General features: G+C 38.9%; 1 protein-coding gene and 1 long non-coding RNA gene across 3 annotated transcripts; both read left to right on the forward strand.

The window, feature by feature from the left end:
* The first annotated feature begins 103 nt into the window (after positions 1-103).
* Positions 104-9,710, forward strand: zc2hc1a (zinc finger, C2HC-type containing 1A). 2 transcript variants are annotated; one of them, XM_038725967.1, is made up of 10 exons: positions 106-197; positions 955-1,028; positions 2,178-2,294; positions 3,120-3,146; positions 4,385-4,526; positions 4,994-5,136; positions 6,192-6,297; positions 6,462-6,531; positions 7,071-7,175; positions 7,850-9,710. In XM_038725967.1, exons 1-10 carry the CDS (start codon positions 179-181, stop codon positions 7,983-7,985), a joined length of 939 nt encoding a protein of 312 aa, XP_038581895.1. In that variant the 5' UTR covers positions 106-178; the 3' UTR covers positions 7,986-9,710. The 2 variants fall into 2 exon arrangements, with proteins under 2 accessions (XP_038581900.1, XP_038581895.1); XM_038725972.1 differs by lacking the exon at positions 3,120-3,146 and having other exon boundaries at positions 104-197.
* A 5,513-nt stretch (positions 9,711-15,223) lies between these two features.
* LOC119908283 lies at positions 15,224-19,585 on the forward strand. The gene is made up of 2 exons (XR_005445257.1): positions 15,224-15,333; positions 17,987-19,585. It is a non-coding gene; the product is annotated as an uncharacterized LOC119908283 (long non-coding RNA).
* The last annotated feature ends 301 nt before the right edge of the window (positions 19,586-19,886 follow it).

Genomic DNA, 19,886 nt, shown 5'->3' on the forward strand with positions numbered 1-19,886 from the left:
TATTGCTGTATTCCACATGTATTGCAATATTTTGGAGAAACAGAGGTAACGTCACAAACTTGAAACTGGTCGTCTGAATTTTAGCCAAGCCGGAAGTGTGCAAGGGTGAATCCTCTCACTTCCTCTGGCTAGTTTTGGCCGTCTGTAACAACAGCAGTATCAGACAAGAGATAACCTAATGATGGAGGAATTTGAAGGTGAGAGATATTGTCGTTAAAACGTTTATTTTAGGTGTTTTGTTGCTATATCGAGCTCACAACCTCTCCGTTTTATCCTCCTAAATTGGCGGATTCTTTACTGCTACTATTTTACCAGTTTTTGTCAGCGACCTCTCTTTTCTTTGGGATTTAGGTTAGCCCAAGTAACGTTAATGCTAGGTAACGTCAGTGCCAAAGATGAAGCTAGCTACAGACTGTCCCTGAATGGGTGTGATCCCTACATTAGCCACAGGGGCTATCCAGTGTTAGCATGTTGCTAACTAATGAACCTTGACATGAATTAAACCTTAGTATTTCAAGGAGCAGTTCGATGTTATTTGTTTTATTTGTTTTGAATAGTACTTAAGGCTATATTGACGACATGGATATTTGAACGACGTTTATGAATATGTAACGTTAAACATAGCTAGCCACCTCAGTTTTCCAGCATTTGGAAGTGATTGGTGGAATTAGTGTAAGATTAACAAATAAATCAAGGCAACCATTTACGACATTGTGGCTTGTTAAGAGCATTGCCCAAATCCTAACCTATGATTATGAAGGTATCATTGACCCTGTATCAGATATTGGCTGTTACATAATAATGATTGAATATGATGAATAAAACACAAAAACGTTTGGCTACTCATGATAATTTCATCAGTAAGACAAAGGTGCCTTGCTTTGGTCTATTTCTGGTGTAGGTGACATTTAACCTCCCCCACTACAATCTGAATTTAATCTCTTATTCTTCCAGATTGCGAAGCTCCTCCACCTGAGGATCTGACTCAATGCAACACCTGTAAAAGATGGTTCTTCCCTAAAGTCCTGGTAAAAATAACTACTTAGTGGTCATTTTTAACATTTCGTAATTGCTATATTATGTTATAGACTATAATAATCACAAGACAAATACTGTGTTAAGAGCAGACATATTTTGAAGATTATGTAGTGGATTTAGCTCAGCTAAAATTTACAACTTGAAAGTATTTCTTGCTTGCTAAAAAGATCAATTATTGTGTTATTGTGCTGATGTTTTCTGTGGTGACAATATTTTCCACAGTTATTATCAGCTGCTTATCAGCTGTTTGGATGTGTCATTGGCAACAATCCAAATAGGCAGTAGGGCCCTGTGAAGAGGTCTTTTTAGGGAGGGTTGTAAGATTTTTGACTGCATGGTTTAAAAGCCTGACAAAGGCTCTGCTGTAGTGCTGAAGTGCATTGTGAAATTTATATCCAGGAGTGCAGATTTTAGGTAATGGTAGTAGAAAAGAAATCAATCAATCATCAGCACTTATTTATTGTCTACAAGATTCTGTATATTTATAAATGAAAACTTTATGGACATTATGGAAAACTTTATGGACACATGGTTTTTTATATAGTAGTTATACACATAAATAAAGATGACTATGATGCATATTTTTATTATCACCACCACACTATCATCATAACTTTACCATGTTATACAGAGTTGGGTTTTACCACATCAAAGCTATGGTGATTTCATTAGGTTATTGGAACATTGTTTCCCAGTAATGCAAATACACAATTTGTGCTTTTATATAAGCACTCAGCCTCATTAGTTGACAATGGGTACGTTAATGCAGGATGCATTAGCGCATTATTATGTTGGCATGTGTGTTTGTGTAGGGGGAATCTGTGCTTGTGTCTTCATCCGGAGGTTTGGAACAACTGGATGCAGCATTCAGTGTATTACTGGTGTCATTAATGTTACACAAACTAATTTTTAGCTAGAAGTGTTTGTATTACTCTTACTCTTTACCTTATTGCTGCAGTCACAGAAATCATGTGTGTCTTACTTTCTACCTCTTTTAAAGAAAACAAAAAACTTTGGAAATGTGATTGAAACAAATTGACAGCGGTTTCAAATGATGGCAAGTGTTTCTAAAAACATGTAGAAACAGATTTTTATGGTGTGTAGTTATTGTGCATGGTGCACCTTTGATCTTTCTACAGGAGAAACATGCTAAAATCTGCCAAAAGTCAGCGACCAAAAGGAGGAAGGTTTTTGACTCCAGTAGACAGAGAGCTGAGGGCACAGACATTCCCACTCTCAAACCCATCAAACCAAAGGTAAGACCACACCTTACGAGCGGGATGGAAATCCAACACAACATATCCAAGAGAGTTCAGTTTGATTATTAATAGGAAAAAGAAACTGCTCAAAGTTTTACAAATCAGTCGGGAAACTCTGTAGGAAAATTTGATGAATTTAAAGCTGGGGTATGCCACGTTGGAGAAATAGCACACCTACCCTTTCTCCCTCCAAAGCATGTTTTCATTAGCAATGAAGGCAGGTAGGTGTGCCAATCAGGTCATTTGATTAGATGTATATATTTGATGATCGGTCGTGCTTATTACAGCCACAGATACCAGTTTGTTTTTTCATTTTTCTGTCAGAGCATTTGATTTATTAATTGAACCCGGGATGTTAACAGAATTTCATATATAATATAATATAAAAATGCTTCTGAAAAAGTTGCCTACTCCAGCTTTAAGCTGAATTTGACATATTGTAATTTTCATCCGCTACTTTCATGATAAAAATGACATTCTCTATCTTTAACCTGAAGTCATTCATTCATTCATCTATCCACTATAAGTATTTACAATGCAATGCCTAGAGTAGTTTTGTGTACATTGCTAATTTAGATACACATATTCCATTCCACAGCTCAAAACAGCATTATAGCCTTGTTTACCCCGGCTCATCTGCTATATTTACTACATTTAACTTAGGACCCAGAAGAGATTCAACTGTGAAGATCTGTTCAACAATATGATCATTACTGTGATGAACAGCTCGTGTTATTAATATTTGCTGTTCCATTTAGGACATTCAGTCTTCTGTGTTGGCAGGTTATTTTCAAATGTAAATCACTTTCAATTGTATTTCAGTCACAAAGTTCGTCTTCTACTGCGAAAGTAAGTTGATTAGTCTTTTTTTTAATTTGTCCTTTCTATCTGTATGTGATTTTTTTTTTAGTGGCACAGTTAATCTGCTGAAGCCCAAGAAGTATTCACTCACTGTTTCTGCCTTTAAAAATTTGATTTCCTTGCTTTGAATCATTGGCTTCTATAGTTTGGAGGTCATCAACTCATACTGGTGGTGCTATTAGTTTAAAAAAAACTAAAACTGTGATATTTTCCTTACCTTGCAACAATCTACAACTGACAATATCATGTATCCCATTATATTTTCATTTTCTTTAACCATTACTGTATTGACATTCTTAGATACCTCTGTTCTAATTCTTTTGAACCTGTCGTAGACTCCTACTCTCACTCTTTGACAGTGCACCTTAAAATACAGAGCTTTGTTTGTGTAGGTTGTAAGGACGTCTCAAGGCACCTAAGGTCACTCTGAGTAGCCAAGACAGGCTAATCCTAGTGCCCAGTCTGAGGTCTGTTGCCTGGCAGTTGTTAAGATGTCAACAAAAAAGAATAAATAATTCTTTCCTTTGTCTTGGCTTTAACTGCTGCACACTCACTCTGTCCTGTGTAAACTAATCATGTGTTGAGGAATGAGGCATGTATGAATGGTGCATGGTTAGAGGGAATGAAGGAAAATTAGCTTCATTTCCCTCAAAATCATCCGTGTTTGTCAGACAAACTATTTAATGAACTTGACTGTAACCATATAGGAAGAAGCAGGGAGTCAGCGGGGCTATCAGGTTGCCACAGAAGCAACTCAGTTCAGTGAACTACTTCTGTCAGAAATCATCAGCTTTAGATAAGACCCAGACTGCCACTATGGAAAGAAAGGTTTTGGGGTAAATAAAGTTAATCAGTTATGAGAGTCAGAGAGCTGCGTGCTGTAAAACTGAGACTTGAAATGTATTTCCAGGCCTAAATAAGAACATAATCATTAAAGTTTTGGTCAAGAGAACATTTCAGGTTACAACTATCTTTTGGTCATCCAAGACAGAGAGTAACTAGAGACACTGAGAGAACAATCAAAAGGGGGGGTGACCTTATTTTCAAAACATCCGGTTATCAGTCTGCTCATAAATAATGAGGACACATTCAGTACAAGTAATGACAACCCAGCCGAATGGCTGATGAGGTTTACCATGACAAGCAACAATAGCTGTTTAAGGTTGTGGTAAAAAAAAGCAAATAGGCTGTTGTATCAGAGCCTCTCCTGTGTTGCCTATTGCCAGGCAGAACCGCCTAAGAAACCATCCAACTGGCGCAAGAAACATGAGGACTTCATTGCTACCATCCGGGCTGCCAAAGTCCTCACTCAGGTCATGAAGGATGGGGGACCACTACCCCCACCTCCGCCACCTACTTATGACCCAGGTAACACGCACCTCTATGCAGAGTGGATTTAAGCAAGAAGAACAGAAGAATTAAAGTAAAAACTATTACTGTAATATGGTTATTGTTAAGAAACTCTTTATAATTGGGAACAAAACAGCTGCTTACCAGGGCTCATGATTCCTTTCTAGACTTCTCATATGTCTGCAAGTAATGATAATAATTTTTTAGGACACAGTACAGTAGGTGAAAGTAGAAAACATTACTGACAAAATTAGAAAAATTATCTGGAAATAATTTTGCCTCAGAATGTGGCACCCCACGTGAAAATGTAACTTATTGAGTTTACAGAAAGAGAAAAGGACAAAAAGAAAGTACAAGTCAAATCGCCCTCATGTAGCAGCACTTTTCTAATTAGAGAACTAATTTCTCTATATACAGGATTTGTGTCACTGTAGTGGTTTTACAATAAATGCATTTACAGGTCTATTTTCTCGTTTTGTCTTTAGACTATGTTCAGTGCCCTTTCTGTCAGCGGAGGTTCAACGAGAGTGCAGCTGACAGACACATCAAGTTCTGCCAGGAGCAGGCCGCCCGGATACCCACCAAGAGCAAGATAGGAGATACAAAGAAGCCTCCTGCTCGCACACAGGTACATGTGTGTTTATGTTGGAAAATGGTGTTTTGACTGTTCAGTGTTCAGTCTAATTTGCTCCACCATAGTTTCAAAATAAACTGAAAATATTTTCACATCTCATAATAAAATTACAGACCTCTAATGTTGTGTTTTGTGGGCACTGCTGTAAGCTCGCACGGTCACGCACTTTGGCATCCGACTCGAGACAATCACTCTTTTGAGGTAACTACAGTAATATTAACGCTTCGTTTCTGTCACTCGTTTGTGAGAAGGCGATTAAGCTAGCCACACTTGATAGTATGAAAAAATGATTTGACCCGAGTAAATGCACTGCATTGCGTGCATCTTTCTTCTCATTATGACTAGCTTTGTTTACGTACAGTATTGTGTGTATGTGTAGATGGCCACACAGCCACTCTCGCCCCACTACTAAGTTATTGCCAATTCTTTATCATTAAAGTGTTGTGCGTAAATCCATAACAGTTCCTTGTCTGTTATTACCATGGTGAGATACCCACTTGGCAGCAGGCATAGACTTACCACTGTCACTTAGCAACAGCTATGGCACATGACTGGGGAGTTAATTTGGCAGCCAATAAAAACAGCAGGGTCCAAACCATTTTGGTTAAGAGCTCTGTTTTCTTTCCATCATACTGAGAAAAACCTTCATCGTTGATCATTATGTCACATAGATTTCCCATTGTGCCATGGTGGAGCACATTTTTTATATTTGCTATGGACCAGTGCAACTCAGTCAGTTTTTCTTCCTCATAGCAGTTTAAAACACATTATACCTGTTTGTAAAGCCAAACCCCCGCACATGTTTACATATTTCAAGGTATCACAGTGCATAACAAGTGTTCACACACATTACTAATAACCATACTCCATCTATGGTCTGCTCTTTGTCATGTTGTCTTAAGTTTAGTGATACATGCCTATGTGTCCTATTCCTATTTCTGTGTGTCCAAGTAGAACGACTATGTGAATGCTTAATCCCATGACCTCCATAGCTAATTTTGTGTATTATGTACTTATTTTCCATTGCCCCTCTCTCTCTCTGTCTTTAGGTCAAGCCTCCTGCTTCCGTAAAGAAGACCAACTCAGCTGCTGTGTCAACAATCCCTTCGGCCTCCTCTCGTTTACCCCAGAGATCCGGCCTTGGACAGCCCAGTGGTAAGGGCACAGCTGTGTTGCATTCACACCTCACAATATATGTTTATATTTTATGACAGTTATGTTTAAATGAAATGACACAGGTTAGGAAAAGATTCTTACATGGACTTCAGTTACATGTTCTGTGTTACTCATTTGTTTTTTTCACTTTCTTCTTGCTCAAGGAATCCCATCTAGTAAGGTCTCTTCTGCATTGAGGAATAATCCTTCCGGCCTTACGAGCCCTCCATCAGGGTCAGTGCATGCACGCACGCACACACGCAAGATCACCTCACAAACAAGTCAGAGGCATTGTTCTTCACTTGTTTAGAATATATTGATGGCTAAGGGGTACTTTTACGTTTTTACCCTTTACTGTGCAGAATAGATTATCTATATGAGTTTGAAGCACTTTGCATAGGCATGTCATTGAAAAAACGTTTAAGTCATTCTAGGTTAATAATGATCTAGTAATTTCAAAGTAATGCTAACCTGATATGAGTTAGCCATTTGTGCTTTCTCTGTTGCTTGAATTCACTGACAATTAGTTTATCTTTTGTTGGAGTGTGCTGATAGGAAGATTTTATAAATACCATAACTGACTTGACTCATGTGTCAGGTGTCATAAGCATAATATGTCCAAACTGTGAATATACTGTAGGGGATCAGTGGCAGCGCAAATGTGAGATTTGAACGTCAAACCTGCATTTCGGTCTGTCTTCGCAAACCCAGCCCTGCAATCGGTTCGCATTTGACACAACCTTGTCTTTCTTCTCTTATGTCTTTCCTCTCAGTGTGGGAAATAAGACCCGAACAGTGAGCTCTGGCCTTGGCTCTGTGAGGAACACTCAGTCTGGAATAGCACTCAACAAGAAGAAAGTGGACACCTACATATCAAGGTGAGTCAGTTCACTATTACGTTTGCTCCAAAAGATAACTGCGAGAATGACTGTCACGATCTAAACATCTTGCTGAACAATGCTGACCCCTTGTGGTTTGGTGTTGTATTGCATACAGCTGGAGCATCCATTCAGTTCCCATTCTGTAACCTGTTGTACAAAAATAATGCATGCTTTTCCCAGTTATGACAGATTGCTTAAACAAAAGAAACTGTACAGCTGGCATAATTATTATGTAAACAAATATGCAAGCCATACAGCTCCAGGTTCTGATTACTTAGATAACAGTAGCACTGTCCATTTAATGAAATTAAGCTAAACACATAATATACAACCGCTATGAATAAATGAAACACTTGCAGTACACTTTTATTAATTGACATGTTTACCTACTGTTATCACAACACTTAAACATTAACTTCATCCACTTAAAGGGATTTTAAGTATTTTTTTTGCTTGTCATGTCTCCGTCTCTCCTATTGACTTAAATTATACTCATAATACATTTAGCAAGATGTTTTAGAGTATCTTAAAATCTCTACATTATTTAAACTTTAAAAAACTCTTAACATTTTCAACAGTATCACCAGCCCTGTAGTAAAATATAATTAATAACAATTTAATGAACTTAGTTTCTTACATTATTGCTTGGTGAACTTTGCTGAATTTCTCAGGAATGATGTCTGTGGCGACAATGAAGTGGGAAATGGTGGGATGAGGAGCAAGTTCTGTCACGCTTGTGGGACCAAGTACCCTGTGGAGTCCGCCAAATTCTGCTGCGAGTGTGGAGTCAGGAGGATGTGTATCTGATGGAGGTCAGAAGAAAGCGACGATAGGAGAACATCAGGATGCACCAGTACTCAAACTAGCATTAGAGAGTTTCACCAAAGCTAATGGAAATTAAAAAACAAAAACTGATCGGTCTGTGTTTTTACTCTTGGGTCTAATTTCACAGCGGTAAAGCGGTGTAACTGGCAGACGAACCTATGGTGCCGTTTTATTTTCTAATTGCTGTTTCGCCTTCATGAAATTTGCTGTTCCATTCCACTGTGGGCCGAGATACCCCTGGCCTTATCTAACAGCTGTGTGAAATTTCTGAGTTGGATGAATTCTGCCATTTTCACAACAACCATCTAGAATACATTTTGCATTTAGTTACTATGATTTATTTTGATTGGAGACTGATGGATGTCAGTGGTGAACTGATCTGATATAAAGTTATGTTGAACTGTGGTAAGGTAGCTGATTATGTCTGACAGAGGAACAACCCATGCCGCTCACTACTTTTAATTAGCTTCCTTTGCTGCTGGATCGCTGCAGTTTACACCAGCACATACACATGAATATTATTGCCGTGAAACTAGAGGCAAAAAACAAAACAAAAAAACAATTAGGATTATTGTTTTGGTCATGGGACTCTACGTAATGCGGTCCGAGTTACTGGACAATAATAAATAGTACCCTATAGAGCGGAGTCAGTATCAGCAATTGAAAGCTACTGGTGCATCCTTAAAGAGTAGAGAAGATAAAAGCAAAGAGGTGGGTTGTGACATGGAAAAGGAGGTAAAGGAAAAGTGTTGGGTGACTCATTATAGGTGGGTGATTGCCCCTGTATCTCAATCCCCAGTCAACCGGGATCTGAAACGCATTCCTTAATCCCATTTGCCTCCACTTCCCTCCAAACAGAATATCTTCCTATTGAAGTGCAATATGATTCACTACTGACAATGTGGTTTTTAAAGGAAACGTGTTGATATTTTGGAACGATATCACCTTGTTTTGACAGGGACCAGTCCAAAAATGAACTAGCTGTTAAAAGTTTAATGCTCCCTTTAAGGCAGGACAGTTTGTTTCCAGCTATCTTGATGTTACCATCATAGGCCTGACATTTCTACACAAATGTAGCATTTACTCACACCCCTTTATTTCCTCATTTTATACAATGTAATGAGTAATTTATTTTCTTATTCCCTTTCATTGTTGCTGAATGAACAATGACTGCATCCGTTTTGTTAATGTTCTACAGAATTAAAATGTGTTTATTTCGATTTGTATGAAACCTAAATGCAGCTGGATGTGTGGCAGTGTTTTTTTCTTTGACATTGTTTCTATTGAGTCAGTATTGCATTAAGGTATTTAGGGTCAATAGGAGGATAACACTATAGTCCTTTTAAAATGCTCTGTATGGATATGGTTAATGTCTCTGCTTGGTATATCAGACACTATTTATGACCCCAAACCGTTCATTTACAGGTGGGACACTAAGAGGGAAAGGCCTCTACCTAAGGTGCACACTTAATGTTTATTAAATGCAAAACTTTTAATAGTGATTGAGTATGATAATCTTGGAGCCCTGAGAAGTAAGGCATTTGTTCCACATTCCAAGAAGTAAGCAATTTTTTACGTTACTTGACAAGAAATGTTGAAACAGACTGGACTGGTGTGTTTTCCTGTACTGATTGCAACAGTTAGCCTGGATATGCTTGTGCACTCAATGACATGTATATGCACCATCAATAAATTTCTATGAAGACAGGTGTGATGAAGTTGTGAGTATGTCTGTTGAAAAGAGAGGAAAAGGAAAACATTGGTTACGCAATACTTTAGGTCATTTAGGGTAAGTAACACATAAGTCTTTACTTTGTTTTAGATATAAATATATTTGGAATACACAAGCCATGGGTCACATACAATAATGGTTGCATTACGTGCTTCAAAACAAATACACATTTTACAAAAGGAAATTAGTTACATTATAATGCATTATGCATGGTCCCTGACAGGAAGAGAAAATAGCTGCTGCACTGAAAGTGGTAGCTGGAACTAGGGACAAGGGTTGCATACTGATGTGTTTTTGCCATTCTGGTACACACTTAAAATAATGTAAAGCAACAAATGTGGCAGTTTTGCATTGTGGAACCCAAAGTTATAGACAATTCCTGATTAATTTTAATTAGGCAGGTACCATTAATCAAAGCACCAACTGAGCATGACAGGAAAGCTTCTTAGTTGTGTCCCAGAACGGAGTCGGCTGTGTTTTCTGAACTCAGCGATCTGTGGCAGAATGAGCTTTTAAAATATCAATCATACTCCATAATTATTCAACACAATGTCATTTTTAACAAGAGTACCAATGGCTTCATACACAGCCTAAAACAACACCCCAGACAGAAAAACAAAGGCACTTCAGATAACTAAGATAACAAAAATACGCCAGGGATAGTCATTCTAATCCGAAGTGAAAGCAAAACTGTATCTGAGCACTTAATATGTCCTGGTTATGCTTGAGCAGTCATCTCTAAATCCAAGTACATGGGATAGCATATTCTTTACAGTCCAATTGCTTAAAACAAGTTCTTTTTGATGTACACTTGCATCTTTGAATCTTAAAAAATAGCTTCTCTTCTGAACTTCTGTGTGCTGCGCAGCGTGCACCTTTTTAAGGGATTCCTGTTTGGTGGATGGCCTTGGAACTTCCATTTCAAGTTGGCTTAATAGCTTGTGCCTGTATAGCTTAGAAAGAGTCAGTAGTCATACAACACCCAAAACAGCTGCAAAAGAGATATACTGGTTCTGGACAGGATAGCTTAAATGAAGTGGAAGCTTCCTCTTGTGTAATCCAATCAAGAATTGAATAGTACGGAAAAACCGGCAGGATGTTCCAGTTTTTTGCTTCAGAATACAGAATCAGGTGTCCATTAACTCCGTATTCAGCATCATGTAGCATTCAGCCATGGCAGACAGGATCGCATTTGCTTTGCAACGTTTTTGCTCCATCCTACTTTTTTTCTGCTCATTCCTCCTTTTTCTCATTGTGGCCCGTCTCCTCGTCGTGCTCATGTTGGGTTCTTTAGTCTTGTGGAAAGAAGTCAACACAAACACAATGTTCTAATTAGTGTGGAGTCCTTTCAGTGATCTCATGACCATCAGTTATAATGCTCAATTATAAAGTGACCTTTAGTGATTTGCTCCATTACAAATCTGACCTCTGACAACCATTAACCACTAATCACAGCATACCAATTTATTTCTGAAAAGAGACAGACGGCCTTAAAAAGGATCAAAACCAACCACGTTACAGTGTAAGCCAGATTTTTAAACCTGTGCTGGTGTAATGAGGCCTGAGGCTGTAAAGAGGTCCTGGTTTGTTCTCTACTGTATGACTCAGACTTTAACTATGAGCCTGAATCATCAAATTTGATTCTGTTCCTGTGCTGTTTAAAATGAAGTACATGGCTGATCCAGTGGTAAAGAAGGTGTGGTGTCCCATGAAATTTTGGGAATATACTACTGTTAAATTCCAACTTTTCTGTGCTGCATTTTAACAAATACGTTCGTCTGAACTCAGTCCAGACATCTGAATATATGGCATTTCAGTGTGACTCAGAAAGACACCTGAAACCCTGAAGTTGGAAATCCAAACTTCTGCTTCTAAACGTTTCAAGGGTTTTGTTCGTGGCACCGCACAAAGAGGCATAATGTGAATATCTCCTTCTGCACAAACTACATCTGCTGTAGCTTGTCTCTGCCTGGCACTAACTTGTGTAAGAAGCAAATAGGCTCATGTTTGGATACAGCCACACAGCCAACCAGCTAACCCTCCAGTGAGTCACCCAATATGTGTCAGAAGGAAACACTACAGCCAGCCAACATTCCACTGTATGTCAAATAAATATGTAAACATCTCACCGTGCTGCTGCCCCTTCAAAAATTTTATTAGAAAAGTACAAAAGACTACATTTATTAAGAATGTACATCTAAATTTTTACAATTTGAACAAATACCTTGACTTACCGGTTTCTCAGGACAAGGGCAATATATTGAGTTTAGTACAGATCTGACCAGTGGATCTGTCTCGGAAAGCCTTAAATTCTTCATTTTGCAGGTTAGGTAATGCAAGGTGCTCACAAAATCCTACAGAATAGAGGTATAGGGGTCCAGTTTACATACATCAATGAATATAACAGCTGACAGTGCAGTAAAAAAAGCTCTTCTTGCAGTTGGCTAAATGATGGGTGGATGCAACTTGCAGCAAATTCATCAAAATGTGTTGAATAAGATTGATAACTACTTTTCTGGTCTGATCATTAAAGGGTAACTTTGGTATTATTCAACCTTATTTCCCCATGTTTCTGTGTCTACGCGACTAACTGGGACAATTGCTCCGGTATTGAGCGAGCATGCTGCAGTCGGCAGCAGCGAGACAGGGCTGCAACGTAATCCTTGCGGGCAATTGCACCCCATCAAAGAACGTCAACTAAAGTCCTTGTTTTTGCCGCTGACAGGCTCAAATTGTTATTATAAGTGTCTGACAACATTGTGGAAGGATCCCTACAGAGGTAGATCTTTTTTAAAGAGTAAAATCCTCTTTGTTTAACCAGAAACAGTTAATATATTGTTCTTGACAAAGCCACTAGACTCCATTGATAAAAACAGTAGTTGCACCTGGCAGATAACACAGGGGTTGCTGGTGTACCGCTGCCTAGGTTAATTAGTTTGTCTGTGTTTTTATTGTGTGACTTTGGTGTTTTAAAGGGTTACCAAGTTAGTCACATAAACACAAAAACATGGGAAAATAGGGTCCAGGTTGAAAAATACCAACCCTTTAATGTCATTTATAGAGTCATTTTTTAGAGTTTCTTTAATCTGTTCATGTGTAAAGAAGTTGTAGAAGAGTTGCTGTTGCATATAGCGACATATGTGCACGTGGATGAGCAGGGACACAGCCTTTTGTTTTTAACGGTCTTAGTGTGTATTTGTATTAATCTTTCACTCAAGCACACAAGCGTTACTAAATTGTATACACCAAGCAAATCATTAAATAAAAAGGACAGACATAAAAAAAAACATTTAGCTGACAACTACAGAATAATTATTACTCACTGTGCTGTCTGTGCAGTCATGTAGCTTGTGTTTCCGTTGAGAACAGGATGAGTTTTGCAGCAAGGTTGTGATATTTCTTCTCTTGAATGAATGAAAGCATTACAGTTATAAATATTAATTATGCACATGAAGATTTGTTAGTTTCAAGTCTAAGCTTTTATTCATCATGTTTGAGGAAATCTTTTATTGCTTACCTTTTTTGACCTTTTTTGGTTATAATGAAAAATTGTGAAACAGCCTATTTAGAACAAGCTCAAACCTGCATGTACCAGCTAGGTGACAGGTGGGAAGGGTTTAAAAGTCAATATAGAGAAAAGAAATTGCACGTGTGACAGTTTCCATAAAATCAAAACAAAAATGTTCCCACCAAGCAGGTTTACACAAGAGCAAATAATTACACTGCTCAAATGTAATTATGTAATCTACGTTATAGTTTCAATGTCATATTTTGAGCAACTATCTGAAATTGTAGAGCCAGCATACAACAACCAATTTCCAAAGACCGCTGGTTCAGTTCCTGACATTGACAGGAATGGTGAGCCAGCAGCTTTCACCCCGTAAGTGTATCTGGCTTCACGCTTGTTTCCTTGTTTCGCTTTACCTTCCTTGTAAGACTGGCTGCATAAAAACTGTTAATATCCAATAGCCTACCTAATATTAGGTTGCAGCTGTTTTTGCACGATCCACATCTCCAGTGTCACAGCACTTTTTAAAGTGCTGCACCAACTCATCTGCTGCTCTTTACAGTGTTTCCATCCCCTTCTTAATGATTATATTTAACCAGAGAACAGATTAAAAGAATTAAAGTCAACAACACATTGTGCAGTCAATCCATCCTGAGCTCAAAGACTGCGGTGCATCCGTTCTACATTAGATGGGATTAATCCCTTGAGCTGCAATGCTTGCTTCTTGCTGGATGACAATAAAAGTCTAGTGCTCTTGTGTGTAGCATCATAAAAAATAAATATATAAATGAATAGAATTGGTGCCTTACTTACTGCGGTGTCGAGATCTGTTTGCACGATTGCCATGTAATCGTTTCTAACTTCTATGGGAGGCTTTTTTCTGTCACAGGACAGAGATAGAGGTAGAAGTAGAAGAGCAAGGAGACTGATGCAGAGAAGAGGCTGAGAGTGTAGGGTCACAGTGTGAGGCATACAGGGAGAGAGGGAGACAGAGAGGTCAGTCAGCTTATCCAAAACATATTTGCATGTACAGTACATTCTTCATGTATGGAACCCCGGTAAGACTTGGCTCTAAATATCCATGCCTGCGCCCCCTCGCAGCTGCCTGGTCTAAAGTAGTCTAAATCTCTCACTCTAGTGCTGAGACAGTTTCATTTCTTTTCTAATAGTGGCATGCATAAGAGCTAAAGGGAAATTTTATTTTTGTTTCATTTTGTCAAAGAAACTGAAATTCTTATTTCAGCATCCTCTAGTGTGACTTTGCACTCTAAAAACCAGAGTCAAAATATCACAGCTGCACAATTCTTCCCTGATGTTATAATTGTAGGCTAAATGAGTTCGCTGCTAACTTCCATGAAGCAGAATACATTGTCAAAATGGCATATGTAGATCCAGCGGTGGAAAGTAAGTACATTCAAGTACAGATTTTGAGGTACTTTATTTGAACTTTAGTATGTTCATTCAATGCTATTTTAAACCTCACTACATTTCAGACAGAAATAGTGCACCTTTTACTCCATTATATTTGAGTAAATGTTACTAGTTTGCAGGATAAACATCCAAAACATGTTATAATGTTGTAAAATATGATGCAGTGTATAAAGTAATTGGAAATAGCTTCATCTTCACAAGCCACACGATTATAATTCTGCTTACATCAGCAATTAAACTCCACACCTCTCTGGCCATTCTGTAGAATTATGACTATATTTGACCTTTAGAATACTAATGAACTTTTATCAAAATGAAAAGTTGAATGAAGGACTCATAACGAAGCATTTTCAAATTTTTATATTAGTAGGGCCTACTCTTATATGAACAAATGAATCTCTTACCCTTTACTGGACGTTAACATTGACTTAAGTGGAATTTAAACCAGTCCTACACGGATTCTGCCTAATGCCTGTAAACCAGAAGCCGATTCCCGTAAATCCTAAATCTATTTCACTTTCCTTCTGACTGGTAAATGGGAAGTTATTCGCACGGGATTCCCCTGTTTGGAAAACCCTTAAAGAGTCCCAACATTCAGTAGTCAGCCAGTCGCTCGACGTAGAAGGCAATGAGACGGACGCGTGTGAACTCGGCTCCCGGTAAGTTTCGAAAACACTTCACTGCGCTGCTTTACACGGGACAGACATTGTATGTGTGTGATATCGTCCCCGCACCAACGCTGACCTGACTTCGGCTCGAATTTTGGTGGGTTTAATGTAAGTTTAATTCAGTGCGTCACCGCTCACTTTAGGCCACTTAAACCTCCGCGCAGAAGTAGGCTACGCTCCCCTTACTTACCATTGGTCATTCTTCATTCATGTTCACCGCGGGCTGGAGCTGGAAACTGACGCTCTCACGCCTGTCTTCATAGCTGCCTAGGCGCTCGGTTGCACTCTGTGGAAACAAACACAGTCGTTCTCTCACTTTTGCTGCGGTCCTTGAGGCTTTTGCGCGCAGAGATTTTCTGTTAACCACGTCCTGCGCAGCGTGGATGTGCAACCGCAGCATGTGATATGACTTCCGTCCTCACAAGGAGAGGTTTCACTTTACTCTAAGATGAATTAACGTGTTAAACGTTTTTGGTTAACCCCCAAGTACTAGTCCTTGCTGACATCACTGCTTGTTGTGATTGGCGGAGGAAAACTGTTTTTAGGCTTAACGCGCTTTTTTGTGGCTCGTGTGGTGGGCAGTTTTAGGTGGGTACGCCCACGGGACATACCTTGGCAGATTGACTGATTGTGTCACACAAGGGTGGACATGACATGTGGGCACATTGAGTGCTGCTGTATAAACCAAAACAGCAGTGGCGCCCTCGGTAATGACGTGCCGTGCGCAATTCCAGGGGTGATTGTTATTAGTAATCCTCTGACCCCTGCTCAGGGTTTTGGGGTTGGTCTGAGGTAGACTCCTCTGGTCACACAAGCTCACCTCTTTAAACCTGCCCTCAGTCATTCATTCATTCATTCATTCATTCTCACTGCCCACCACCTCACTGTGGTTTAGTAGGTATTGAGTAAATGCTCAGGAATTTCAGGCCATGATTAGGAAGTCAAATTAACAGTATTTGTTATTTCAAAAAGGTACAGTTGTCTTTCCCGAACTATTATATTTTTAAAAGTGTAATGAATAAAAATGCCTGCTGCTTTTCACTGTGCTTTCTGCAACAGTTCTGGCATTGGAATACCTTTGGGGGGGTTGTTTTGAGTCTATTTCCTGCAGGGTTCTTTTCCACCTTCTGAAAAACAAACCACATTCGGGGACACCCATCACCTTTATCCTCCTTTCAGGTTGTCCAGGTGGTAAGATGAATGCCCTTGCTAGTGCGGTAGCATTTAGATGCACTTACTGCAGTAATTCAGTCACCTTTAGAGCAATTACAACAATTTTGTCTTCCAGTCTAGGGCTACACCTATGCACATACTGAACTTGCCTGCAGTAGATAACAACTCTGAAAAGTAAGCAGAAGCAATAAATGTCAGCAATAAAAAAACGGTAAACAGTCTTTATGGCAGAGGCTGTTTTGCTTTTACTCAGGATATGGTCCACATTGTCTACCTTTCTATATGTGGACCATGTTGACCCAACTATATCACAACTGGAATTTGAACAGCCGATGACTGATTACTTTAATTAGGCTATTTAGGAAAACTTTTAATAATGTTCTTTTAGTAGCTTGGTCAATAAAATACACAAGCCACTTGCCAAAACGCACATAAGAAGTGTAATTATCAGAGGACTATGCTGTGAGATCTGATGTTTTCCTGTCATCCTACAAACTATTTTTCTGTTGTTTTCTAAACTGCAAGTGGATCACTGGAGCTGGATCCCACCGTAAGCTCTCACCCGTGTGGCATACTGTACGTTATACAGCTTATTGACTGTCACTGCCTTATCCCACCTTCCGCCAGCAAAGAGGTAGACAAAAATAGATGACAAGCAATTATAGAGGGCAAAAGGCTTTTGGTGGGATTGAAAAAAATTCAACATCTTCACACTGGGAAATACATAGCAGGTTGATTAAAAACAGTATATGTTATTCACATCGTTCACATCCTTTGCCATTACCACAATAGGACTGTATTTTGACTTCTACACTCAAATATTATCCACCCGAAATATTAAATTTCAGCCTGAACCGGAGTGAGGGAGCGGGACGGACATCCTGCAGCTGAGACACAGAGGCTCATGGTGGATTTACTGCTACATAAACATGCAGGGGAAAACTAGACTTCCTCCCACTTTGTTTCTAATATATTTAGGATTATGGCATTTCCATTTTTACAGATAATGCTAGATTAGTGGCTAATTACTGCCTACCCCTCTAATCTGTCAATTTTGAAATCCCACACATGGATTCAATGGTTGCTGTGCAAATGCCAACAGCCGTTGACAGTCAAGTGGAAAAGTCGTATTGCACAGCAATGCACAGCTGCTGTCATTGTGCATGAGAGCAGAAAGAAAATGTTTTGAAAGCAGGCTGTGTTTTAACTTCAGTTTGGAGCATGCATGCAGTAATGCCTAAGAAATGTCAGACTTACTTGCAAAGTAATGCCATTTGTCTCAGCTAAATGACTGTTGCTGTCTTTGGTAAACATGCTGCTACATCTGTCTTTAAATTAAGGTTAGATTGCATTGAAACAAAATATTTGTATATTGAACAGAGTTTGTGTCATCACATATTGGTGTTCTGCTGGCACGTAAATAAAAGTATTAGTGTGTGTGTGTGTGTGTGTGTGTGTGTGTGTGTTACAGCGTTTGAGCCCGCAGTAATTAAAGCCATCCATCAGATCATGACAGTGGTGCCGAGAAACATCGCATGGTGGGACCTGGAATGTGATCAGGGTTACCATGGCAACAGCAATAAAACGCACAGGTGGCGTTCACACAGCGGGATTCCTCTCAGTTTCCTGGTGTGATGTGATTCACTGACAAACTATGTGTGGAGTGTACCAACACACAGAACACAAAAGGTGGTAATTGTTACATTTCTTTCACTATGATTGTCTGTTGCAAACTTTCCCTCTGTTATGCTCGTTGCTGTCCTTTTTTATTTTATTTTTTTTTGTATCGTTCTGTAATTTTGAGGATACATTAGAGCAAGTGCATAAAGTTCTACAAATGGTAATTGTTGTGGCCACAGTACAGTTCTGGTTGGGTGAGGTTTGCCATGAGCTGACAGGAATGTAGTCAAGTATTTCTAGGTTGTCTAATACATCAAACAAAGATACATTCAACATACCATTCTTTGTGTCTTCTTTCTAGAGACACTTTGTGTGACACGTATTGTAGGCCTACTTAGGATAGGACCAAACACTGTGACATATTTGAAAATGTAGTTTGACCAAGGCACTTCAAATAAATGATGTAACTAATGACAGAAGAGGTTGAAAATGTAACAGAACCTGAATATCAAATTGAAGTGGTCATTAATATTTCCACAGTGGCATTCGAATGATGACAAAAGTTTTTTTTATATGGAAATTATGTTTAAAGCATATTTCCAGCATTTTTAAGACAGACAGAAACCAAGCCACAGACCAGCGACAAGGAAAACCCTCTCAGGTTGCATTTGGGCGCATAATGTAATTTTGTTTGAGTGATCACCATGCATGACAATGCTCAAAACACAAAAAAAAATTTAAACATTTTTATTTCTCCACAAATACTGATGCGGAGTATAATTAATTTTCAGGAATGTAAGTGGTTTTGAAAAAGCCTGTAGTTGTTTGAGGACAATAGGATTTAGTTTGGACTTATTATTATTTATTTTTACAAAACCAGATGAGAAGACACCAGTGGTGAGGGACATGTTGATAACTGCTGCTGATATAAAACACGTCTGTCAAAATGTTGGGAGGACATTTTCTGTGGGAATGGTGGAGGGTTTGAGTGAGGGGGAAAATTTCACATAAATCTCTTCTTTGCAAGAGTAGGTTAGAAGGCAGACACATGCACAGTAATTGATCACATGTTATCTTAAGAGAGATGTGGTTTGTTGTCCGTCTGTGTTTTTTTCTTTTGGATAATTAAATGACCCCACCAGCTCTTTGGCTTATTACAGCTCATCTACCACAAAGCATGCATAGGGAACTTACTGTAACTTGCTGACCACCAAAAAACCATCACCATTGCTATACAGTCACCTATGTTGCAGAGGCAGTCAACTAACAGCAGCTCTTATAAGAATAGTAGGTACAGCACAGACAATGTTTTGTCAAAGTTGTAGACCATTCCCTTAAATAATTTTTGTCCAACATTGTCTGTATCCTTTAGACATTGTCGTAGAAAATGCAACATGTTCTCATTTATTGCTGTAATTTGCTTCAATAAATATCCAATCATTATTACCAAGTTTGTGTGTGTCTCCCCTCTTTGCCAGTCATAGCACCCCTCTAATTTAATGTATGTCCACGCTACGTGCTGACTGGACATCATCCTGTTGCATCTTTGACATTTAGCCATTTGTTCAGTTTAGCTTTTACAATCAATATTAGTTTTTACACACCCATGTACTGTATGCAGCTTCTTACAGTGACAGACAGACATGAGGGTGTGACTTTGAAACACATCCTGGAAAAGATAGTTGCTTAATCCTGATACATTACTGAGACAATTTCCCGTAAACTGAGTTGCAACACATTTTATGAATGGG

This window comes from Micropterus salmoides, unplaced genomic scaffold (assembly GCF_014851395.1).
Source record: "Micropterus salmoides isolate LMB-PRFRI ecotype aquatic unplaced genomic scaffold, ASM1485139v1 Ms_hic_scaffold_1, whole genome shotgun sequence".
NCBI classification, from domain to species: Eukaryota; Metazoa; Chordata; class Actinopteri; order Centrarchiformes; family Centrarchidae; genus Micropterus; species Micropterus salmoides.